This window comes from Choloepus didactylus, chromosome 23 (assembly GCF_015220235.1).
Source record: "Choloepus didactylus isolate mChoDid1 chromosome 23, mChoDid1.pri, whole genome shotgun sequence".
Taxonomy (NCBI): Eukaryota; Metazoa; Chordata; class Mammalia; order Pilosa; family Megalonychidae; genus Choloepus; species Choloepus didactylus.
In genome coordinates, this window is record NC_051329.1 from 20980431 (window position 1) to 21003705 (window position 23275).

The 23275-nt window shown below is 40.9% G+C and overlaps 1 protein-coding gene across 3 annotated transcripts in view; it reads left to right on the plus strand.

The window, feature by feature from the left end:
* Positions 1-23275, plus strand: part of LOC119519374 (SV2 related protein) — a 104010-nt gene that overhangs the window by 59402 nt on the left and 21333 nt on the right. For all 3 annotated transcript variants that reach the window (XR_005214012.1, XM_037816955.1, XM_037816956.1), the window contains exons 7-9: positions 17397-17460; positions 19328-19453; positions 21194-21322. Coding sequence is in view for 2 of the 3 variants with exons in the window: in XM_037816955.1 (XP_037672883.1) it covers positions 17397-17460; positions 19328-19453; positions 21194-21322 (319 nt within the window). In the remaining variant the exon portion in view is untranslated. The remainder of the gene's footprint in view (positions 1-17396; positions 17461-19327; positions 19454-21193; positions 21323-23275) is intronic.

Below are 23275 nucleotides of genomic sequence, written 5' to 3' on the forward strand. Positions count from 1 at the left end.
GCCTGTTGAATGTCAGGATGGAGAAGAACTGGGAGACATAGTCTAGAGGGTTGAAGCTGATTCCAAAGTAGCGTGGACTGCCTGGGTTTGAATCCTGCCTCTTTCACATAATAGCTGTGACCTTGGGCAAATCTCTTAGCCTTTCTACACCTCAGTTTCTCCATCTCTAAAATGGGGTTAATAATATACCCACCTCAGGGGTCACATTGACTATTACATAACAGTGCCTGTCAAAGCACTCAATAAATGTTAGCAAACTTCTGACCTACTGAAGGCTTTAGTAAGAAGCTTGAGTGTCCTTATAATGGCCTCAGCGTGAGATTGTGGATAAGGAGGGAGATATGACCACATGGCGAATCCCCAGGCTCTTCCTGCCACTTAGAGGCTGGAAAGACAGTGAGTTGCTTTCAGTTCCCCCTCTGTCCCTCCCTGCCCTACTCATTATTGATTCCCCCAGGACTCTGGCAGGATAGGCATTTGACATCCAGTCCTGGATCTGTGCTGGGCTCAAAAACCCTGAGGCTTGAAGCAGAGGCAATTAAAAGAGCCAAGACCATAAATCTGAGCTGGCAGGACCTTTGGGCCAATTTATTTCACTTCTGGTCTAATTCTGGGACTCCCTGCTGACACAGCCACTGCCCATTCTTGAGCTATTCATTGACTAGGGGAGAACTTACCCCTAGTGGTCAGAAGGAATGCACTCACAGAAGAACAGATGATATTCCTTTCCCAGGGATGCTCAGGTAGACGCAGCAGAGATAGCCCCAAACAGCCCCCTGGGATTTCACTCCATAGGAGGGAAGGAAAAGGCTTTAAGTATCCAGAATGTTCTCAGTGGTTCTCATGCAAGATGGTGGACAGAGAAACATTCTTTAATACTTCTACTTCCTCCAAATTTCCTGGAAATGACATAAGAGTTGTAAGAAATAGAACACAGAGCTGGGAAGCAGGAAAAGGATACCATCAGTGGACCAGAAATTTTGAGGAACCTCTGAAAGATTCTAAACATATGGTATTGCAATGGTGGAGTAACTAGAGCAGAGAAAACCTCTTTCTCAACAGCAAAGGAGAGAGAGACTACAAAGGAGAAAGATCCCAGAGTCAAGTGCAGGGAGAGAGGATAGGACCCCAGGGGGACTAAAATAAAGGACACATACCCCTGTGTCCCCTTCTCTCCTGGCCTATGTTTATAGTCTGCAGAATTAGACTCTTGGATAAAATAAAACGGAACATCTGCCTTAGGGACTTTTACCATGGTCTTTGGTGATGGAAAGGGCAGCAAAGGGAGAAAAAAGGAAGAAGAAATAACTTAACTTGGGGTGAAGCTTTCCTTATGCTGGGAGGGTCCCCAGCTGGCCTGTCTTCTCCCCACACACCTCAAATGTCACACCTCTGGACTGAATGCTACTAAAGCCCTCCTGTTTGTTTATTGAGCTATTACTATGGGACAGGCACTGGGCCATGAGCTTACATTTATGACCATTTTAAAACCCACAGAGCCTCGAGACATACATATTATTATCTCCATTTTATCTCCATTTTACCAGTAAGAAATTAGGTCACGTGCCCGAGGACACACAGCTAGGAAATGCCAAAGACAAGATTTAAACGTGACTTGACTCTCCAAGCCTATGCTCTTTACAACTCCACTGCATGGCTTTTATTTGGGAGGAGAGCAAGTGAAAACAATGAACAAAATCACAGAAGTATTTAATCACCCAAGAGAGCTGTGGTTTCCCAGCAGTAGCCATTTACATAAAAAAATTATATCTTGATTATACAATGTTCTTATATAGTTACAAAAATGGCTTCCCTAAGCTCATTATTTGGAAACATTTAGTTGACAATGTTTAATTAAAAGTTTCCATTAATTTAGAATAGTTTTACCCAATTGCACCCCTTCACCAGACCAAATGAGTACAATTTTGCTGTAAAAGTTTTTTTAACATTTTTATTGTGGTAAAATATACATAACTTAAAACCATTTTAACCATTTTAAGTGTATAATTCATTGACATTAAATACATTGACAATGTTGTGTCACTTTCTCCACTATTTCCAGTACATTTTCATCACCCCAAACAGAAACGTGTGCCCATTGAGCAATAACTGCACAATCCTTCCTCCCTTCAGCCCCAGGTACCCACTATTTTGTTTTCTGTCTCTATGAATTTTTCCTTTCTGGAAACCTCACATAAGTGGAATCATGCAATATTTGACCTTCTGTGTTTGGCTTATTTCACTTAGCATAATGTTTTCAAGGTTCATGCATGTTGCAGTGTATATCAGAACTTCATTCCTTTTTATGGCTGACTAATATTCCATTGGTGTATATACCACATTTTGTTAATCCATTTATCCATTGATGAACACTTGGGTTGCTTCCATCTTTTGGATATTGTGAATCATGCTGCTTTGACCACTGGCATATAAGTATCTGTTTGAATCCCTGCTTGCAGTTCCTTTGGGTATATCCCTAGAAGTGGGATTGCTGGGTCATAAGGTAATTCTGTTTACTTCTGGAGGTACCACCAAATGGTTTTGCACAGTGGTTGCATCATTTTGCATTCTCACCAGCAATGCCGGAGGGTTCCAATTTCTTCACATTCTCACCAACACTTATTTTCCATTTTTTTTAAATAGTAGCCATCATTAAAAATATTGATATTATAAAATAATAGCCACGCTTATGCATGTGAAGTTGTATATCATTGTGGTTTTGATTTGCATTTTCCTAATGCTAAGGGTGATGAATGTCTTTTCATGTGCTTATTGGGCATTTGTATATTTTCTTTGGAGAAATGCCTATTCAAGTCCTTTGCCAATTTTTAATTGGGCTCTTTCTCTTTTTGTTGATGAGTTGTGACAGTTCTTTATATATTCTGGATATATTCTTTATATATTCTCTTAAGGATATTAAAAAAATTGTATTGTGAAATATAACATATATACAGAAAAGTGATAAATTTCAACAAGTGATAAATTTCAAAACTCCTATCAGATATATGGCTTCCAAATGTTTTCTCCCATTCTGTAGGTTGTCTTTTCACTTCCTTGATAATGTCCTTTGATGCACAAAAGTTTTTAAAATTTTGGTGAAATTCAATTTATCTATGTTTTCTTTTGTTGCTTGTTCTTTGGGTGTCAAGTCTAAGAAACCATTGCCTAACGCAAAGTTCTGAAGCTGCTTCCCTCTGTTTTCTTCTAAGAGTTTTATGGTTTTAGCTCTTGTATTTAGGTCATTGATCCATTTTGAGTTAAGCTTTGTATATGGTGAGAGGTAGGGGTCCAACTTCATGCTTTTGCATGTGGAAATCCAGTTTTCCCAGCACCATTTGTTGAAGAGACTATTCTTTCCCCTATTCAATGGACTTGAAGCCCTTGTCGAAAATCAACTGGCTGTAGATGGGTGGGTTTGTTTCTGGACTCTCAATTCTATATTGGTCTATATGTCTGTCCTTGGGCTGACACCACACTGTTTTGATTACTGTAGCTTTGTAATTAGTTTTGAAATCAGAAAATGAGTCCCCCAACTTTGTTCTTTTTCAAGACAGTTTTGGCCATTCGTGGCCCTGAAATTCCATGTGAATTTGAGGATCAGCTTTTCCATTTCTGCAAAAATGGCTGTCTGGATTTTGATAGGGATTACATTCATTGAATGTATCGATCACTTTGGGTAATATCGACTTATTAACAATATGAAGTCTTCACCCATAATCACAGGTGTTTTGCCATTTACTTAGGTCTTCGTTAATTTCTTTCAGCCATGTTTTATAGTTTTCAGTGTACAAGTCTTTCACTTCCTAGATATTTTATTCTTTTAGATGCTGTTGGAAATGGGATACTTTTCTTAATTTTGTATGCAATTGTTCATTACTTGAGTATGGAAACACAACTGATTTTTGTGTGTTGATCTTGTACTTCACCAGTTTGCTGAATTCGTTTATTAATTCTAGTAGCTTTCTTTGGATACTTTGGGATTTGCTATATATAGGATCATGTCATCTGCAAATAGAGATAGTTTTGCTTCTTCCTTTTCAAGTTGGCTGCCTTTTTCTTTCTTCTTGCCTAATTGCTCTGGCTAGAACTGCCAGTTCAATGTTGAATAGCGGTGGTGACAGTGGGCATTGTTGTCTTGTTCCTCATCTTTGGAAAAGTTTTCAGTCTTTCACCACTGAGTATGACATTAACTATGGGTTTTTCATAAATGCCTTTTATCATATTGAGAAAGTTCTCTGAGTGTTTTTGTCATGAACGGATGTTGGATTTTGTCAAATGCTTTTTCTGTATCAGTTGAGATAATCATGTGGTTTTGTTCCTTCATTATTTTAATGTGGTATGTTGCATTGATTGATATTTTTATGTTGAAACCATCTTGCATTCCTGGAATAAATCCTGCTTGGTTGTGGTGTATAATCCTTTTAATTTACTGTTGGACTCAGTTTGCCAGTATTTTGTTAAGGATTTAAAAAAAAACATTTTTATTGTGAAATATAGCATATATACAGAAAAGTGATAAATTTCTAAATACAGTTTAACAGGTAGTTATAGAGCAAATTTCAAAGTATAGTATGGGTTACAGTTTCACAATTTCAGGTATTTCCTTCTGGCTGTTCTAATACACTAGAAACTAAAAAAGAAATATCTATATCATGATTCAGTAGCCATAATCATTTGTTAAATCCTATCTTCTCTGTCAAAACTCCTCCCTCTCATTTGATTATTTTCTGTCTTCAGGGATATTTGGGCAATGACCATTCTAACTTCTTAATGTTGAAAAGGGGTGTCAACAATATGGGGTAGGGGAATGCAACTGGTTGATGTTCTGGGAGAAACTGGTACCTCTAAATTTCAGGGCTTATCTGGCATAAGAATAATCTGGAGGTTTTAAGTTTCTGGAACATAAACTTAATGAGTAAAACTTTTATAGAGTCTTAGATACAGCCCTGGGCTGTCTTCAGTGTTTTCAGGAATATTATTGGTTGGAGCTTGACATACTGTAGCAATTTATAATATCTGGCTGAAGCTTGCATAAGAGTAACCTCCAGAATAACCTCTCAACTCTATTTGGAATCTCTTAGCCACCAAAACCTTATTTTGTTACATTTCTTTTCCCCATTTTTGTCAAGAAGTCATTGTCAATCCCATGATGTCAGGGCCAGGCTCATCCCTGGGGTTCTTGTCCCCCATTGTTAAGGATTTTTACATCTATATTCATAAGGGCTATGGGTCTGTGATTTTCTTTATATGTGCTGTCTCTATCTGGCTTTGGTAGCAAGGTAATAATGACCTCCCAGAAAGAGTTAGAAAGTATTCCCTCCTCTTCAATTTTTGGAAGAGTTTCCGAAGGATTTGTATTAATGAATTTTTCTTTAAATGAAGAATTAAAGAATTACACATTTTTTATTGTTTAAAATAAACAAAATTTTATTGTTTATAAACAGTATCAGATGGCAGTGACAGCCATCTGGTTCTGGACTTTTCTCTGTTTGGAGGTTTTGGTCACTGATTCAGTCTCTTGTTACGGTTCTGTTGAGATTTTTCTATTTCTATTTGAGTCAGTTTAGGTAAATTGTGTGTTTCCAGGAATTTGCCCATTTTATCTAGGTTATCTAATTCAGTGTACAATTGTTCATTTTCCAATTTAGGTTGGAAAGGTTGTTCGTGATGTCCCCACTTTCATTTCTGATTTTAGTTTAGTTATCTTCTCTTTTGTTCCTTTGTCAGTCTGGTTAAAGACTTGTCAATTTTATTGATCTTTTCAAAAAACCAATGTTTGGTTTTATAGATTCTGTTGTTTTCCTATTCATTATTTCATTTATTTCCATTCTAGTTTTTACTATTTCCTTCCTTTTTTAACTTTGGGTTTAGTTTGCTCTTGCTTTTCTGCTTCCTCTAGGTGTGAAGTTAGGCTATTGATTTGTGATCTTTCTTCTTTTTTAATGTAGGCAATTTATTGCTTTACATTTCCTTCCAAATACTTGCTGCATCCCGTAAGTTTTGCTATGTGTTTTCATTTTCATTCATTTCTAAGTATTTTCTAATTTCCCTTTGATTTCTTCTTTGACTCCAGACTTCCCAAGTAGTTTATTCAGACAATTCCTGCCAGTTCAATAGTTGTTTTGGTGGAGGGATCGATTCATGGAATTTCCTACTCCACAATCTTTCCCAGATCCTCCCTATATGCTTTTTTTTTTTTCATTTTTATTGAGATTGTTCAGGTACCATACAATTATCCAAAGATCCAAAGTGTACAATCGCTTGCCCCTGGGTACCCTCATACAGCTGTGCATCCATCACACTTAATTTTTGTTCAATTTTTAGAAACTTTTCATTACTCCAGACAAGAAATAAATTGAAAGATGAAAAAAGAAAAAAAGAAAAGGAAACTCTAATCCTCCCCTATCCCTAACCAACCCCCCTCAATTGTTGACTCCTAGTATTGATATAGTACATTTGTTACTGTTTATGAAAAAATGTTGAAATACTACTAACTGTAGTATATAGTTTGTAATAGGTGTATAGTTCTTCTCTATATGCCCCTCTATTATTAACTTCTAAATGTATTGTCATACATTTGTTCCAGTTCATGGAAGCAATTTCTAGTATTTGTACAGTTGATCATGGACATTGCCCACCATAGGATTCAGTTTTATACATTCCCATCTTTTGACCTCCAACTTTCCTTCTGGTGACATATATGACTCTGAGCTTCCCCTTTCCACCTCATTCACACACCATTTGGCGCTGTTAGTTATTCTCACATCTTGCTACCGACACCCCTGTTCATTTCCAAACATTTAAGTTCATCCTTTGAACATTCTGCTCATACTAGGCAACCACTCCCCATTCTTAAGCCTCGTCCTATATCTTGGTACCTTATATTTCATGTCTATGAGTTTACATATTATAATTAGTTCCTATCAGTGAGACCCTGCAATAATTGTCCTTATGTGTCTGGCTTATTTCACTCAGTATATTGCCCTCGAGGTTTTGTCATCAACCCATTTTTTTAAAATACGGTTTTGTTCACTCACCATACATTCCATCCCAAGTAAATAATCAATGGTTTTCTGCAGGGTCATACATTTATGTGTTCACCACCTTCACCACTATCTGTATAAGAGCATCTACATTTCTTCCATAAGGCAGGAGGGAGAGTCAAAGAAGGTAGAGAGGCAAAAGAAAGAGGAAAGAAAAATGACAGCTAGGAAGCAGCAAAAGGAAAAATAACCTTAAATCAAAGTAGAATAAAGAATCAGACAATACCACCAATGTCAAGTGTCTAACATGCCTCCCCTATCCCCCCCTCTTATCTGCATATACCTTGGTATATCACCTTTGTTACATTAAAGGAAGCATAATACAATGATTCTATTAGTTACAGTCTCTAGTTTATGCTGATTGCATCCCTCCCCCAATGCCTCCCCATTTTTAACACCTTGCAAGGTTGGCATTTGCTTGTTCTCCCCCATAAAAGAACATATTTGTACATTTTAACACAATTGTTGGATACTCTAGATTTCACCAAGTTACGCAGTCCCAGTCTTTATCTTTCCTCCTCTCTTGTGGTGTCTCACATGCTCCCCACCTTCCTCTCTCAACCGTATTCATAGTTACCTTTGTTCAGTGTACTTACATTGTTGTGCTACCATCTCCCCAAATTGTGTTCCAAACCACGCACTCCTGTCTTCTATCACCCTGTAGTGCTCCCTTTAGTATTTCCTGTAGGGCAGGTGTCTTGTTCACAAAGTCTCTCATTGTCTGTTTGTCAGAAAATATTTTGAGCTCTCCCTCATATTTGAAGGACAGCTTTGCTGGATATAGGATTCTTGGTTGGTGGTTTTTCTCTTTCAGTATCTTAAATATATCACACCACTTCCTTCTTGCCTCCATGGTTTCTGCTGAGAGATCTGCACTTAGTCTTATTAAGCTTCCTTTGTATGTAATGGATCGCTTTTCTCTTGCTGCTTTCAGGATTCTCTCTTTGTCTTTGACATTTGATAATCTGATTATTAATTATCTTGGCGTAGGCCTATTCATATCTCTTCTGTTTGGAGTACGCTGCGCTTCTTGGATCTGTAATTTTATGTCTTTCATAAGAGATGGGAAATTTTCATTAATTATTTCCTCTGTTATTGCTTCTGCCCCCTTTCCCTTCTCTTCTCCTTTTGGGACACCAATGATACGTACATTATTGTACTTTGTTTCATCCTTGAGTTCCCGGAGACGTTGCTCATATTTTTTCATTCTTTTCTCCATCTGCTCCTTTGCGTGTAGGCTTTCAGGTGTTTTGTTCTCCAGTTCCCGAGTGTTTTCTTCTGCCTCTTGAGATCTGCTGTTGTATGTTTCCATTGTGTCTTTCATCTCTTGTGTTGTGCCTTTCATTTCCATAGATTCTACTAGTTGTTTTTTTGAACTTTTGATTTCTGCCGTGTACATGCCCAGTGCTTCCTTTACAGCCTCTATCTCTTTTGCAATATCTTCTCTAAACTTTTTGATTTGATTTAGCATTAGTTGTTTAAATTCCTGTATCTCAGTTGAAGTGTACATTTGTTCCTTTGACTGGGCCATAACTTTGTTTTTCTTAGTGTAGGTTGTAATTTTCTGTTGTCTAGGCATGGTTTCCTTGGTTATCCAAATCAGGGTTTCCCAGACCAGAACAGGCTCAGGTCCCAGAGGGAAGAAATATTCAGTATCTGGTTTCCCTGCGGGTGTGTCTTAGAAAATTGCTCCACCCTTTGATGCCTCGGGTCACTGTGCTTTTCTGCCCAGCAGGTGACGCCTGTTAGCCTATAATTCTTGACTGGTGTGAGGAGGTATGGCCGTGTTCCCCCAGGCTCTGGGGTCTGGTTCTGAATGGAAAGGGCCCCACCCCTTTCCTCCTAGAGAAGACAGACCCCTCAGGTGGAGGTCATTAGCATTTCAATGGTCTCGCTCTCTGCTTGTGCTGTCTCCACCCTTCCCAGAGTCACAGCCCTGGAAACTGAAAATGACTGGGGCTTTCTCCACTGAGCCAAAAAAGAAACAGATAGTCCCCTTCAGACCCAGTCCAAGGCGACCCTCCGGCTCTCCAAGGTCAGTTGTCACCCAAAGCCTCTGTCTGTTTTTGGGGATGCGTACCTGTAGTGAGCAGTTCGCACTCGCTACTTAAAACCCCAGTTGGAGCTCAGCTGAGCTATATTCGCTTGCTGGGAGAGAGCTTCTCTCTGGCATCACAAGGCTTTGCAGCTCGGGCTATGGGGGAGGGGGTCTCACAACTTGGATCCACAGGTTTTACTTACAGATTTTACGCTGTGTTCTCGGGCATTCTTCCCAATTCAGGTTGGTGTACGATGAGTGGATGGTCTCGTTTGTCCCCCTGCAGTTATTCTGGATTATTTACTAGTTGTTTCTGGTTTTTTGTAGTTGTTCCAGGGGGACTACTTAGTTTCCACTCCTCTCCATGCCGCCATCTTGCCCCGCCTGTCGGAACTGGACACTTTTAATTCCCTATATGCTTTTTAAAAGTTCAACAACCAGAAGTGCTTATAGTGTACTCTGAATTTTTAGTATAAATACAATTTATGTTATTAATTAGAAGCCCATCCCTCTGCATTGATCTGTGCTTTTCTATGTACCTCCTTTTCTCCCTTTCTTTCTTCTTTACTTTCTTCCTTCCCCCAAAGTTGTTCATGGTGATAATAACAATAACATTAATAGTGATATAATAATAACAATAATAATGTCAACTGAGTGCTTACCAAGTGCTAGACACTATGTTATGGTCTTCCTCACACTACCTCACTGTCCATTCAACAACCCTATTATCCCCAATTTACAGATGAGAAAACTGAGGCTCAGAAATCATAGGTGACTTGCTTCAGGCCAGACAGCTACCAAGTAGAGTGTAGGGTTAGCTTTGGCTTTGTAACAAACCACCCCAATACTTATGGCTAAAACAGCAACGATTTATTTAACTCCTCTTTCTTTAGCTCAGCAGTTCGTTGGTTCTTCTGGGCTCAGTGGGGCTCACCCATGTGTCTTCAGACAACTGGTGACTTGGATGGGTGCTGGCTGGTCTATCGGCCTCGACTGACTCATCTTTGCTCCACATGTCTCTCATCCACCATCAGGCAGCCCCAAGGCTTGCTCACATGGCCCCTGGGCAGGAACCCAAACCAGCAAGCAGACGCTGCGAGCCTTCTTGAGGCCGAAGCTTGGAACTGGCACAACACTTCCGCTACGTTCTGTTGGGCAAAGCAAAATCACAGAGCCAGCCCATATTCAAGGGTTGGGGAAATAGCCTCTTGATGGAGCAAGCTGCAAAGTCATGTAGCAAGGAGCTCAGATACAGGGATGGGAGAAATTGGGGCCACTTGTGCAAACAGTCTCCCACATGGGAAAACTGGGTTCAAATCCAAATCTACCTGATGCCAAAGCTTGAACAAACATATCTGATGCTGTGTTGAACAAACATAGCTGAAACAGTTATGAGCATATGTAGTCGGAAGGTCCTCATAAATCATTAATGCCCTCTGGGGATGTTGGTACACCTTTGGTGATGATTCCGGGAATGTAGAACTTCTGTGGTTCTGAGCAAAGTTTAGTCCTTTTAAGGTAGGGGAGAGGAATCACATTTAGGTTGCCAAATAATCACACTTTATGTTTATGGAGGAACATCAAGAAGAAATGGACTTTAGTTAAAGCAAGGGAGTTAAAAATAACTCTATTTTTTCATTACAAACAACACATTTTTGTTTTAGAAAATTTAGAAAATGTAAATAAGCACCGAAAAATGATAATCACCTCTAATCACACATATCACATCACAGAACTACTGAGGTCACAGGTTGGCATTGGGGCAGAGGGTTTTTTATTCCCAGTAGAGGGTGCCGTGTACTTCAGGAGAAGCATCAGTTGTGTAAGTGGCTGCGATGAAAACCTGAATTAACTGGCTGTCTACGTGTGTTTTAGCTGCTCTTACACATTAATATCCCAGGCAGCTGCCCATCCAGTCTGCCTTGAAAGCTGCCTCAGAAAGCTCTTCAGATTTGTGTCTGGAATACGCTTGCTCACAAACCTGCCCTTGGCCTTGCTCTTTCCTCCAAAAGACCAAGTAGAAATGCCAAATTGAGATCACAGGTCGTTTCCTTCCAAGCATGGGAGCCAAATGGCAAATCTCTAATCGCCAAATGTTGTAAAGGAGATTACTTGTGGTGAGATTTTATTTATGCCAGCATCAGCTGCCTCTTGGCATTGCTAATTTTATTGCTCATTCTTTCGTTCTTCAGTATGATTGTAATTATAACAATACTTTGGATGAAGATCAAGCAGCTCGTTTCCATAATGAGCTGCTATAACTAATGGCTGAATATGGGGCACAGTGATTATAGGCAACGATATTTCTTGTAGTGTGGGTTGCAAAAATAAGAAATTGAAAACAACCTAAATATTTCTCAATGGGGAGGGGGCGGGGGTGGGGGATGGTGTAAAGAAATGATGGTAGAGCCCACAATGAGGAAGACTATGCAACTGTCAAAAATGATTAATATAAATATTAATATTTGTATATTAATATGGAAAGATTTCCATACTGTCCTGTGGGAAACAGATCCTGATACAAAGGTTTAAAAGCAGGTAGTTTACTTGGAAGGTGATCCCAGGAGACACAGGTATGGGAGCGAGGAAATAAGATATAAAGAGAAGAAAGAAAAAGAAGAGTTCATTGTCAAGCAAATTATAATTGTGGGCAACTGGAACGTAATCCCACCAGGGAATTCTGGGAGACTCTACAGCACATATAACCGAATAGCTCCATCCAAAGGACAAGGGAACTATCTTTTGTGGAGGGCTGCCCTGAAAAGTTTTAATTCTTTGGTGCTTCTGGCTTGTTACACAAGTTAAGAAAGTAAGCTTTGTTGCCCAGAGAAAACCCTCTGGCAAAGAGTTGCAGATGCTGACCAACCAGAAGGTGAGCTAGCAAGCTTTGAGGTGGTAAAAATGCGGACTTTTATATGGTGGGACACTGACAGTTCCACCCATATAATGATGCATGTGTTAAGAAAAAGATGGAAAGAGAGAGAGAGAGAGAGATCAGGTTGTCTTTATTTATTTATTTATTTATTTATTTATTTATTTATTTATTTATTTATTCACATAGAGAAGGGGCTGGAAGTTTGCTGGCATTATGGCTGTTGGGGAGGGGAATAGAAGTAGGGATCATAGGGAAAGAAAGGATCATTGTGTACACTGTATATTTACATATTGCTTTGTCAGTTTGAATCTATTATGTCCCCCACAAAAGCCATGTTCTTTAATGTAATATTGTGGGGGGCAGACTTATTAGTCTTGATTAGGGTGGAACCTTTTGTTTGAATGTTTCCATGGAGATGTGACCCACTCAACTGGGGGTGAGAACTATTATTAAATTATTTCCACAGAGGTGTGGACCCCGCCCATTTAGGGTGGGGCTTGATTAGTTCACTGGAGTATTTAAGAGAAATAAGAGCCAACACAGATGCTAATGTTTGGGAGATGCTTGGAGATGTTTGGAGATGCTAGCCCAGAGTTTGCTCCGGAGAAGCTAAGAGAGGACCCCCAGACGCTTAGATACACAGGAGCTGAAGAAGCTAACAGAGACAAGTCCAGAGACATTTTGGAGAAAGCCATTTTGAAACCAGAACCCAGGAGCAAAGGACCAGCAGACGCCAGACACATGTCTTCCCAGCCAACAGAGATTTTCCAGATGCCATCGATCTTTCTTCAGTGAAGATATCCTCTTGTTGATGCCTTAGTTTGGACACTTTCGTGGCCTTAGAATATAAATTTGTAACCCAATAAATCCCCTTTATAAAAGCCAATCTATTCCTGGTATTTTGCATAATAGCAGCTTTAGCACACCAGAACAATTGCTGAGTTATTTTACAATGATAATGCTTTTGTATACTACTTCTGTAACTTTAGAAAAAAGAATATAAAGATTGCATGCTGTAGGTTCATTTAAAAAATCTTTGATAGCTAAGGACAGGAATGGCTTTACCCTTAGAATATATGCATTTTTGCACAGTTATCAGTTTGACTTTAGCTTGAAGAGGGAAAGCTAAACATGCTTCTTATTTTTTTATTATTATTGATTTTCTAAAATAATATAAATACACCATTTGGAAAAGAGAATAAAATTTCAAAGACATCATCCATGATAACAACTGTAATCTTTTGCAATCGCTGTACTCTTGGTCCCCAGTCACTGAGCTTGGTTAATGACGTTCCTAATTTCTTTGTTCCTTTATTTTATTTAACAAACTTAGTCCATAAAATATTGGTAATTTAAATCTCTTCTCCACACTATATTCATGTATCCCAGGAAGCATAAACTAAATGCTTGCTAGGAAGTGTTTTTCTGTGCCTTCTTTATTACGTCCTCAGTTATTTTCTTTTTGTCATTAGGATGATATCTAAAGAGATCATCAGCAAGAAATTCTTATTTTCATGTTTATTTTTGCACCTCCATTTCCGGCCTCAACCACTCTTCTAATTATGTATTTTTTCAAGGAGGTTGAGCTGTTAGATCTCAGCCTCCAATGAAGTGGGGATGTTTTCCTGCTCCAGGAAATGTGATCTTTTTTAATTTCCTGAAATTCTTTAGTGACCATAATCATTATTTACAGTGGATGGATTTCTAGTGGTAGAATTACTAACCACCAGTGACCTAAATTCAGTCAGTAACACCTTCCTAGGAAGCAACTCACTATCATCCTGAAGTTCGTCATTGTTAGTTAGTTCTTTCTTAGTTGACCACTGTGAGTCTTTCTTGCACTCATATTTCTTCCCAACTTCATTTTCTTGAGATATTTATGACTGTCTGGCATTGCTTCATCATTAAAAGTGCCATTTGTTTCTGTAACCAACCTTGGCTCTTTCATTATTATTATGATATTGATACTTCCTTTTGTTTTTGAAAATCTCATTTCAATTCCCAACTCTGGTTTTGTACAAAACTTCATTTTCTTGGCCAAATAATTAATTTTTTTCTCTTTTTTTATATTAGTTTTTTTTTTTTAATGAGAAGAGACTTATTGGCAGAATTTTTCACATTAAATTTAAAATCTATATCTGTAAATAAATTATCTGATATTTTTTGTTTACAGTCTAGTTCTGAAATGGATGTTGTTCCTTGTTTTTCCATATTGAAAGCAAAGCAGACCATGTTTGTTCTAAAAGAGATCAAGACATTTCTATTCTTGCCAATTTGGATGAAGACTCCTGATGGTTCTTGTTGAGAGAAGTACTGATAGGAATATAAATTGGAACAACTTTTTTGGGAACAATTTTGGTAATATATATCAAAAGCTTTAAAATTATGCAAACCCTCTAGCTCAAAAATTCTACTTATGGGAATCTATCTGGAGGAAATTATGTGAAATGAAGATAAACATTTCGGCCTAAAGATGTTTATTGTGGTGTTGTTTATAATTGTGAAACCATCCAAATAGGAAAGTAATTGATGGGCTGCTTAATGTAGACAGAACTGGTTTAAAATTCTGGCCCTATTACTTACTAGCTTTGTGATCCTGGTCAAGTAACAACTTTTCTGAGATAGATAAATATAGATATGAACACATACACACATATCATGGGAATTATAGTACCTATCTCATTGACATGCAATGCTTCTTAGTTGCAATAATCCAGGTAAAACATCTAGAACAGTTATTGGCACATAGTAGATGCTCAATAAAAGTTAGCTATTAAGGAATGTATAGTTCATGCATATGATGGAATATAAATGTGTAAGAGGATTTAAAATGGCACAGAAATGCTTATTTATAAACCAAATGTAAGATAGGGTTGACAATTCTCTATTGACAGAAAGACTAAGCCAGAAAGAGAGAATGTGCTAAAATACTTACACTGGGAAGTGAGACTAGATGACATTTACTTTCTCTTCATTCTTTTCTGTAAGTAGAGTCTATAATGACCTAGCCTTGCCTCTAAGGCTCCTGAGAATCCTTCCTTTTTTGGACAGCGGTCCCTTTTCATCAGAACCTTCAGAAGGACTTTTGCTAGGGATAGAAAGGTTTCTAATTCTCAACGATATTGTTGAGGCCAACTTGTAAGAAGTTAGAAGCTCTTCCGGGAAAGGTGTCTTAGGTTTGTGTTGCATAGAAATAGACAGAGCCTGGGGCAGGGATTCTTGCACACATGATTTATGGATGGAATGCTCATGGGAGGAACCTGTCAAAGGGTGAAGGAAGCAAGAAAGGTAAAGCAGAGAAATTAAGTAAGGATCTGTTTTTGGGTGATGTCTAGCCTCAACCTGATCCCACAGGCAGCTCAGGAGTGTAAACTTCTCCAGAGAGCTCATCCTCTGAAGCCAGGGGATGGGGCTTTTGCACCTAACACCAGTCTGCACCTGGGGGAGAAGGGACGTGACTCCCAGGTATCTCTGTGATGAGGCAACTCCAATTGATAAAGAGCAATCCTTAGGAGAAGGTTGCAGGTGTGAGCAACCTGATCTGGTAAAAGGGATCCCAGGAGATCTAAATAGATCACTAATAGCATCTGCCATGAACAGGTTAGAGGAAATTAGACCCCCTCTACCTTCTCTTATGAGGAGCCAGGAGAGTAACATGAGGCCATCTGACAGCTTGCATGTCTGACTTAGGTGGGAGGTGTGGGAAAAGAGAACGTCTCCTCTTCCTAGCAAAATGGAAGGCAGCAGGGAGGGCCAGTTTAAAAGTCCTCTTCTCTTCCCAGCATGCCCCATGGCTGAGAAAGTGAAAGGGAAGGGCCTGGAGGCAGCAGACGGAGAAGGCAGCCCATGTAGTTGAGACCCTGGTTACACTGAGCAAACAAGTGAATTGATTGAGCAAATAAGTAAATATATTGAGATTATGGGGCCCAGCTTTTTCATTGTTGTAGAAGGGAAATATAAATGCTGAAAGGGGGAAGGTTAGAAATAACCCTGAAGTGTTGGACTGGAACTGAAGGTATTTTGTTTAACATGTATACATAGAAAGATTATAGAAATAGGTGTAGATGTCTGGTGTGTGTGGAGAGGGAGTATATAGTGTATATAGTTATATCTCTTAGCTCTGTCTACTGAGAGGGCCCAGAACCAATGAGGCCCCACTAGGAACAAGCACCCAGGGCCCTCAGATTCTGGTCTCCAAACGCCATCATCCACCAAAGGGAACCAGACTTCTTAGAAAAATGGCTGACTCCAGGGCTGGGGCAAGGAAGGTGCAGGATGAGCCTGGATGTCACTTGTGCCAGAAAGTAAGATGATGAGACATTTGAGAGAGAGACAAAAGTCAGCTTGAAGGGGCTCCCACTGGCCAGATCTGGGACAGTCTGAGCATCAGAATAATAATGGCGGTGATGCATTATATCCCATTGAATAGAATAGAAATTCACAAGTCTATGCTGATAGGATAGATGATAGATAGATAGATGATAGATAGATAGGTAGATAGATAAATAGATGAAAGATAGATAAGAAAGAGGAGGAGGGGGAAGAGGAGAAGGAAGGAAGGAAGGAGACAGAGAAAGAGAAACAAAAGGGAGGGAGGGAGGGAAGGAAGGACAGCTCTTCTTTACAGTAGAATATCAACTCATAAACATAGAAGGAACAACAGAAATAAGACTACCATTTCACTGCCATCTTAGTGGTAGCTGATTCAGGCCAAATGAGTCAATGGATGCTAAAGCTGGTGGATAGAAGTTCTATGGGGAATAGGATATTGGCATAATCCCTGAATATTTCCCCACAAAATATTTATTAATCCCAAATGGAAAAATAATAACCTTAAGGTGGAGATATCTGTCAAACCCCAACTTGATCAGGTGATGAAGATTAGTGTCACTAGTGTTGGTACAGGGTGACATTACGTGTCCCGTATGATGCACCAGGAAGAGTTCAGCCCTGTCTCCATGGTGTTCCTGCCGAGAAAGCCTGGTGTGAGTCTGGTCACAAGGAGACATCAGCTGGGCCCAGGATGAGAGGTGTCCTATGGAATAAAAGACCGGAACCTTTTAAGACTATTAAGTACGTAAGTGATAGGCAAAGCCCAAGGAACTGTTCGAGACTGAAATTTCTCATAATGCCACCACCCAATTTCCTCCTAGATTTACTGGATTGTGGGTAGGACTCCATGACAGCAGTTTTTAAATTTGAGAATCATTTGGGAAGTTAATTAAAAATGCAGGTACCGGGGCCCCACCTCTGAGAGTCAGCTTCTGGAGGTCTGGGGTGGGGCCTGGGGATCTGCATATGGGGCTATCATCCCAAGAAATCCTCCTGCAAGTCATCCACAGACCACACTTGGAGGAGTATCAGCCAAGAAATTCAGGGAACTGTAGCAATCTCCCACCCAGTCCTGACTTTAACCCTCTGCCTGCCTCTGCTTTCCCAGGGTGACGCTGTATGCTGAGTTCCTGCCCATGAAAGCCAGAGCCAAGTGCATTTTGCTGATTGAGGTAAGGAGGGTGCTCGGGGCCTCTAGACAATGGTGTCTCCAGTAGGAGGTTCTCAGGTGTCTGGAGCCAGGGAACAGGGAAGGAGGAGTTAAGAAAAATATAACAGATTCAGTATGCAAAGACAAATGGATCAGTTACGTCAGTTCTGACCTGGCTGTTTCGCAATATAGACAAATTCTTCAATAGACCAAAAAAATGCAATCTACCATCCCTTTGGAAAAAGGAAAGCAGGTGGGTGGTACGTCCTTGAACTGGAAAAGGCTTTTATCTGAAACTGGGTGTTGCATGGTCCCACTCGACTGAACCAAGCTCCAGCTCCCCTGCTCACGGCATCGCCATTACCCCTGTTTTTACCCAGACTGACCCATGTCTTGTGTGAGATCTCCATTCTTGGCCATCCCAGTGGCCTAGAGGCCTGCCTTAGAATGCCCTTGGTCCAGCCAGCCCCTCTCAGGATCAAGTGACACATCTCCCAACCATGATTTGGAAGATCCCAGGGTACATACACAGCTGCCCAATGACCCCTCTCCCACGCAGCGGCAGGGTAGTTTATTTCCCCTTGCCCAATACTGATGTCCACAGGGATGACTGTGTGTCCACTCTGATCTCCCCAATGACCGTAACCACACTGACAATATTGATCATATTGATCCCATACCCAAGTCAACCATCCGACTGCAATCAATCTGAACCAATTAGGATTGATATCCAGCTGGTCCACACTGGTATGGATGAATCTATTGTTTAAATATTGCAATGCATCTGCACCAGCTGACCATGACTCCTGCCTGCCTCCCCATTGCCTGATATCCTGTCCTCTCTTGGGACCCCCTAGATCTCTCCAGGATCCAGCAGCTAAAGAGTTAACTCCTGGCCCAGTGATGGTGGGTTCCAAGGCTCAGGCACCACGGCTGGTGTTCATTCTGATTGCTCTGTGCCCACGCTGTTCTAGATCTTAAGCATTTTTGACTATCACCTCTGATTGTCAACAACAGAAATGGACTGTGGTTAATTTAAGCAAAAGGGAATTTAGGAAGCCTCTTGGGGATCCTAGAACTGGTGCGGAAGTTGGAGGCTCAGCCTTGGGAATGGACAATAGTTGTATAACCAGGGTCTCGGCAGGAAACTGCACACTTAAATTAGGATAATTTGAAGAGGGTTTAATACAGAAACTATCCATAAAGTCCCTGCAGAGGTGTTACCACCTCAGGCCTCAAACAGCAAAGGGTGGGAGTAATTAGCAGGCCAGAGAGAGAGAATTGTATGGTAATGGCCTCCTCCTACGAGCTGTGACTTGACTTTTCACTAAGGGAAGCAGACAGCCTTTCCTTGACCACCCTGCAGGGAGGGAGCCAGTGGAGTCAAGTCCCAACCTCTGTCTCCTTCCTCCTCCTCATCTTCAGCAGGACTCCCCATTGGCTGGACCCAATGGAAGCCTGTTGAAGCAGTCCACACAGAGAGCAAGGTGGAAAAGAGGTGGAGAGTGACTCCAGAGAGACACACAGAAGATATTCAGCCCCATAGGGGAAAGGCAATTCTGATAAAAGATGCTGGGGAATTGTTGGGAAAGGTAGAAGATGTCAGTAGACAAAAACCAATATATCCACTACCATATTGAGCTCATACAATATCGATCGCATTGACCTCCTTGAGCAGACAACTCCAGAAGGCACCATGCAAATATTCTGCAGTATCAATGGTTCCCCTGGGAGATGGACAACAAGGCAGCCCTGGCCTAACCGTATGGACCACGGGAAGAGTTGTGGCCATTCTGACGTTGCTGATCCCTTGTCTCCAATGACCCCATAACTGAGCTTTCTGGGTTGGCTGTGCTGCCCCCACCTCTGACCCCAACTCTCCGTGCCAGGTCTTCTGGGCCATCGGGACAGTGTTCGAGGTCATCCTGGCTGTGTTCGTGATGCCCAGCATGGGCTGGCGTTGGCTGCTCATCCTCTCGGCTGTCCCGCTCTTCCTCTTTGCCATCCTGTGTTTTGTAGGTATCCTTTAAGAGATATCAACTTTTGCTACTTGGCACCCTGCTGTTCACTGTATTTTGGGGAGGAGGGAGTGGAGGAGGGCACCAAAGCCACTTTTTAAGGTTTATTTGTTTAAATCAGAAAATGAGACAAGATAATGGGACCTGATGTTGGATTTCCTCCAGACTGACACTGCTGAGATGTCCTCTAGGGCTATAGCAGGGTAGGGTGACTGCCTTGGCCCTACCACTACAAGAGCTACTCTTAAAGTAAATGTCTGGCTTCAGGCACGGGTGGGTCCAGGAGCTCAAATTATTCCTCCTTCTGAACTCTGCATAAACCACATTCCTCAGTGAGTTTATACCACACAATTATCATTTCACGGTGTAGACCCACACATGAAACATTTTACAGCCAGGGGGTGGTCCCCAAATAAGCTTGTACATAAGTGGGTCTCATCTACAGTAAATATTACAATAATTCCTAGTAGTAATAATAGGTTTGAATAATTACTGAGCCTAACTATGTGGCAGGTTCTGTGCTAGGCTCTTCACGTGCATCATCACATTTATTCCTCCCAATAACCATATGAGCTAGACCTATGATTATCCTCTATATTAGTTAGGATGACACAAGCTGCTGTAACAAATAAATCCTACAAATTCAATAGCTGAAACAATAGGAGTTTATTTCTAATTCACAGAACAGTCCAGCATGGGTGTTCCTGATAGGCAAGTATGACGCTGGGCACAGGTTTCTTCCAGTTTGTGGCTCTGTCATCCTCCAGGGCTGTGGAATCTTCTGCTTCAGATGACAAACCAGCAAAGGGCTGGTAGAGGCAGCACTGCTCACTTCTTAAGTACCTTTACTAGGAATAGTCTGCTCTTATGCCATTGGTGGGAGAAAGTCACATGGCCTTACCTAGCTGCAAGGGGGGCTGGGAAATGTAGTCCCTGGCTGGGCAGCAACTTCCACTTCCCAAGATAGCTCTATATTCTGGTAGGGGAAGCAAGGAATCTGGGGACATTAACAATCTGTGTTACATCTCCCACAGATTACTGAGGAGGAATTACTGAGGAGGAAACTGAAACCCAGAGGGCACACATCAAATAAGCAATAGAACTATAATTAGAACCAGATCGTCTGGCTCTGTGTCTCGTGCTTAAGCCTGCTGTTTCATAGATGGCTCTTGCTTCATTTTTGTAAGAGTGTATTTATCTGGTCACTTGGGGACTGAGACTATATTAGGCCTGATTTCTTGGACCAAGTTTGCAAGAGGATGCTGAACACAGGTGGGGGAGTTTCTTGAGAGCTAGGGGTGAGATTTCTAATAATGGTGAGAATGGCAGTCAATTTAAATCAGCTCTCTCCTGGAACTCTGAAAGCAGCCCCAAATATAATTATAACAGTAACAACAATAATACTTACAATTTAATCAACACCAGACACAGGGCTAAGGCTCATTTAATCCTCTCAATAACCCCAAGAGGTAGGATTATTAGCCCCATTTTAGGTTGAGGAAACTGAGGCACGGAGAAGTGAAGTAATTGCCCAAGGTCACACAACCAATAGAATAAGTGATGGAGCCGGGAGCTGAAACCAGGTCTCTGGCTCCAAAGCGCCTCACCCCACCCCACCCCACCCCCACCCCCACCCGCCCTTAAGGACCATGAGCACAGGTGAGACTGTGTGGCTGGGAGTGACTGTTCTATTCCGTCCTAACCGGCCATACCTGGGTCTCCTGTCTCCCCACACAGTGGCTGCCGGAGAGCGCAAGGTACGACGTGCTGTCCGGGAACCAGGAAAAAGCCCTTGCCACCTTGAAAAGGATAGCGACAGAAAACGGAGCCCCTATGCCGCTGGGGAAGCTCATCATCTCCAGACAGGTCAGTGAGTGGACGACTCTTGGCCAGGAGAGTGCACGTGCATGCGTGGGGCGTGCAAGTCCATGCGCCTCCATGCGCGTCCGTGCGCGTCTGTGCGCATGCAGATGAGCACATGTGCCCAGGGCGGGGCATGAGCGTCTGTGGTACACGGGGTGTGGGTGTACATGAGGTGAGCAAAAACTGCGTGGCGAGTTTGGTAACTCCAAGCTGTGTATTTTCACTGCCAAGTCCTAAAAGCATCAGCTGGTGAATTTCGTCAGTGATTAGAGAAATGTTTTGTCCTCTTAAGTTTTCCGGTAACTAGTCCCGGGCGCGGTCCTGCTTCGGTGTCACCTTTCCGCACCGATGCAGACTGACTAGCAAATGTGATTGATCCGCAAAGGCTGTGCAATAAAACCGTCTGAGAAAGCAATGCCCTGAGCTCAGATCCAGGGGGCCCCAGCGCACCCGTGTACACGTGCTTAACCGACGCTTTATCACTCTCCTTGCAGCACAGTCAGGGAATCCACACAGTGAAAAATTTTGATCACCCACTTCAAAAGGGGTACAGATTTTAGGCCTCAGTCCTTGCCCTCGAAGATCATCCAAGCCGATTGGAGAAACGTGACAGATGGCTTTGAGCAGTACAAGGAAATTATGTTTTTGGTTTTTTGTTTGTTTGTTTTTAGGAGGGACATCAGAGTGAAAAGAGAAAAGACTATTCCTGGATGTTTTTGATCAGTCACTGAGTAAACAACCCTGGAGAGCCTATCCATGGACTTTTTATTTGGAGCTAATTTTTTTAAAAAGTTTTATATACAGTGTGAGGTTTTCTGTTATTAGGAGCCAAAATCATCCAAATTCATATCACACACCCCAAAATCCATTTTCCAAAAATTAATCAAGGCAGTCTTTTTGGAGTAGAATCATTAATATATTTAGGAAGAGATTCATTAAAATGTTTGTATAAAGAATATATTGATTAATAGAATCGTTATGTATTTATTTGTTTATTAGAGAAGTTGGAGGTTTGCAGAAAAATCATGCATAAAATACAGGGTTCCTGTATACCACGCTATTATTAACACCTTGCGTTAGTGTAGTTCATTTGTTACAATTCATGAAAGCAATTTTTATAATTGTACTATTAGCTATAGTGCATGGTTTCCAATAGGTTTCACTGTGTAGTAGGTTCTATGTTTTAAAAAAAATTTTATTCTAGTAACATATATACTACCTAAAATTTCCCATTTTAACCACATTCACATATATAATTCAGTGCTGTTAATTACATTCACAATGAAGTGCTACCATCACTACCATTTATTATGAAAACTTTAGAATCAACCCAAATAGAAATGCTGCACAATTTAAGCATGAACTCTTCATTCCCTATTCCCACCCTGTCCCCTGGTAACCTATATTCAAGATTCTGACTCTTTGGGTTTTCTTATTCTAATTATTCATATCACTGAAGCCATACAGTTTTTGTCCTTTTTTGTCTGGTTTATTTCACTGAACATGATGTCTCCATGGATGATCCATGTTTTCACATGTATCGGGACTTCATTCCTTTTTACGGCTGAATAATATTCCATTGTATGTCTATACACATTTTATTTATCCTTTCATGGGTTAATGGACACTTGGGTTGCTTCCATCTTTTTTGACTTGCCTTCTTTCTGATCCTCAAACATACTAAGCTCCTTCATGACTTAGGGCCTTTTCACTAGCGTTTCTCTCCCCCAGGAATGCTCTCCCCCAGATCTCTTTTCATTATTATTATTAAAATATTTTACTCTCAAAACAGCCCTAAAATATCTATGAATTTTTTTTCTGTCATTGCATTAAATTCAAGCACAACCTCAGAACTGCTAAAGGAATGCTGAGGATATAAGTCAGCCACTTAGGGGGAAATACGGAATAAATAGTGTGATCCGAAAGCAAAATCACTGGGTTTAAAAGAAAAAAAAC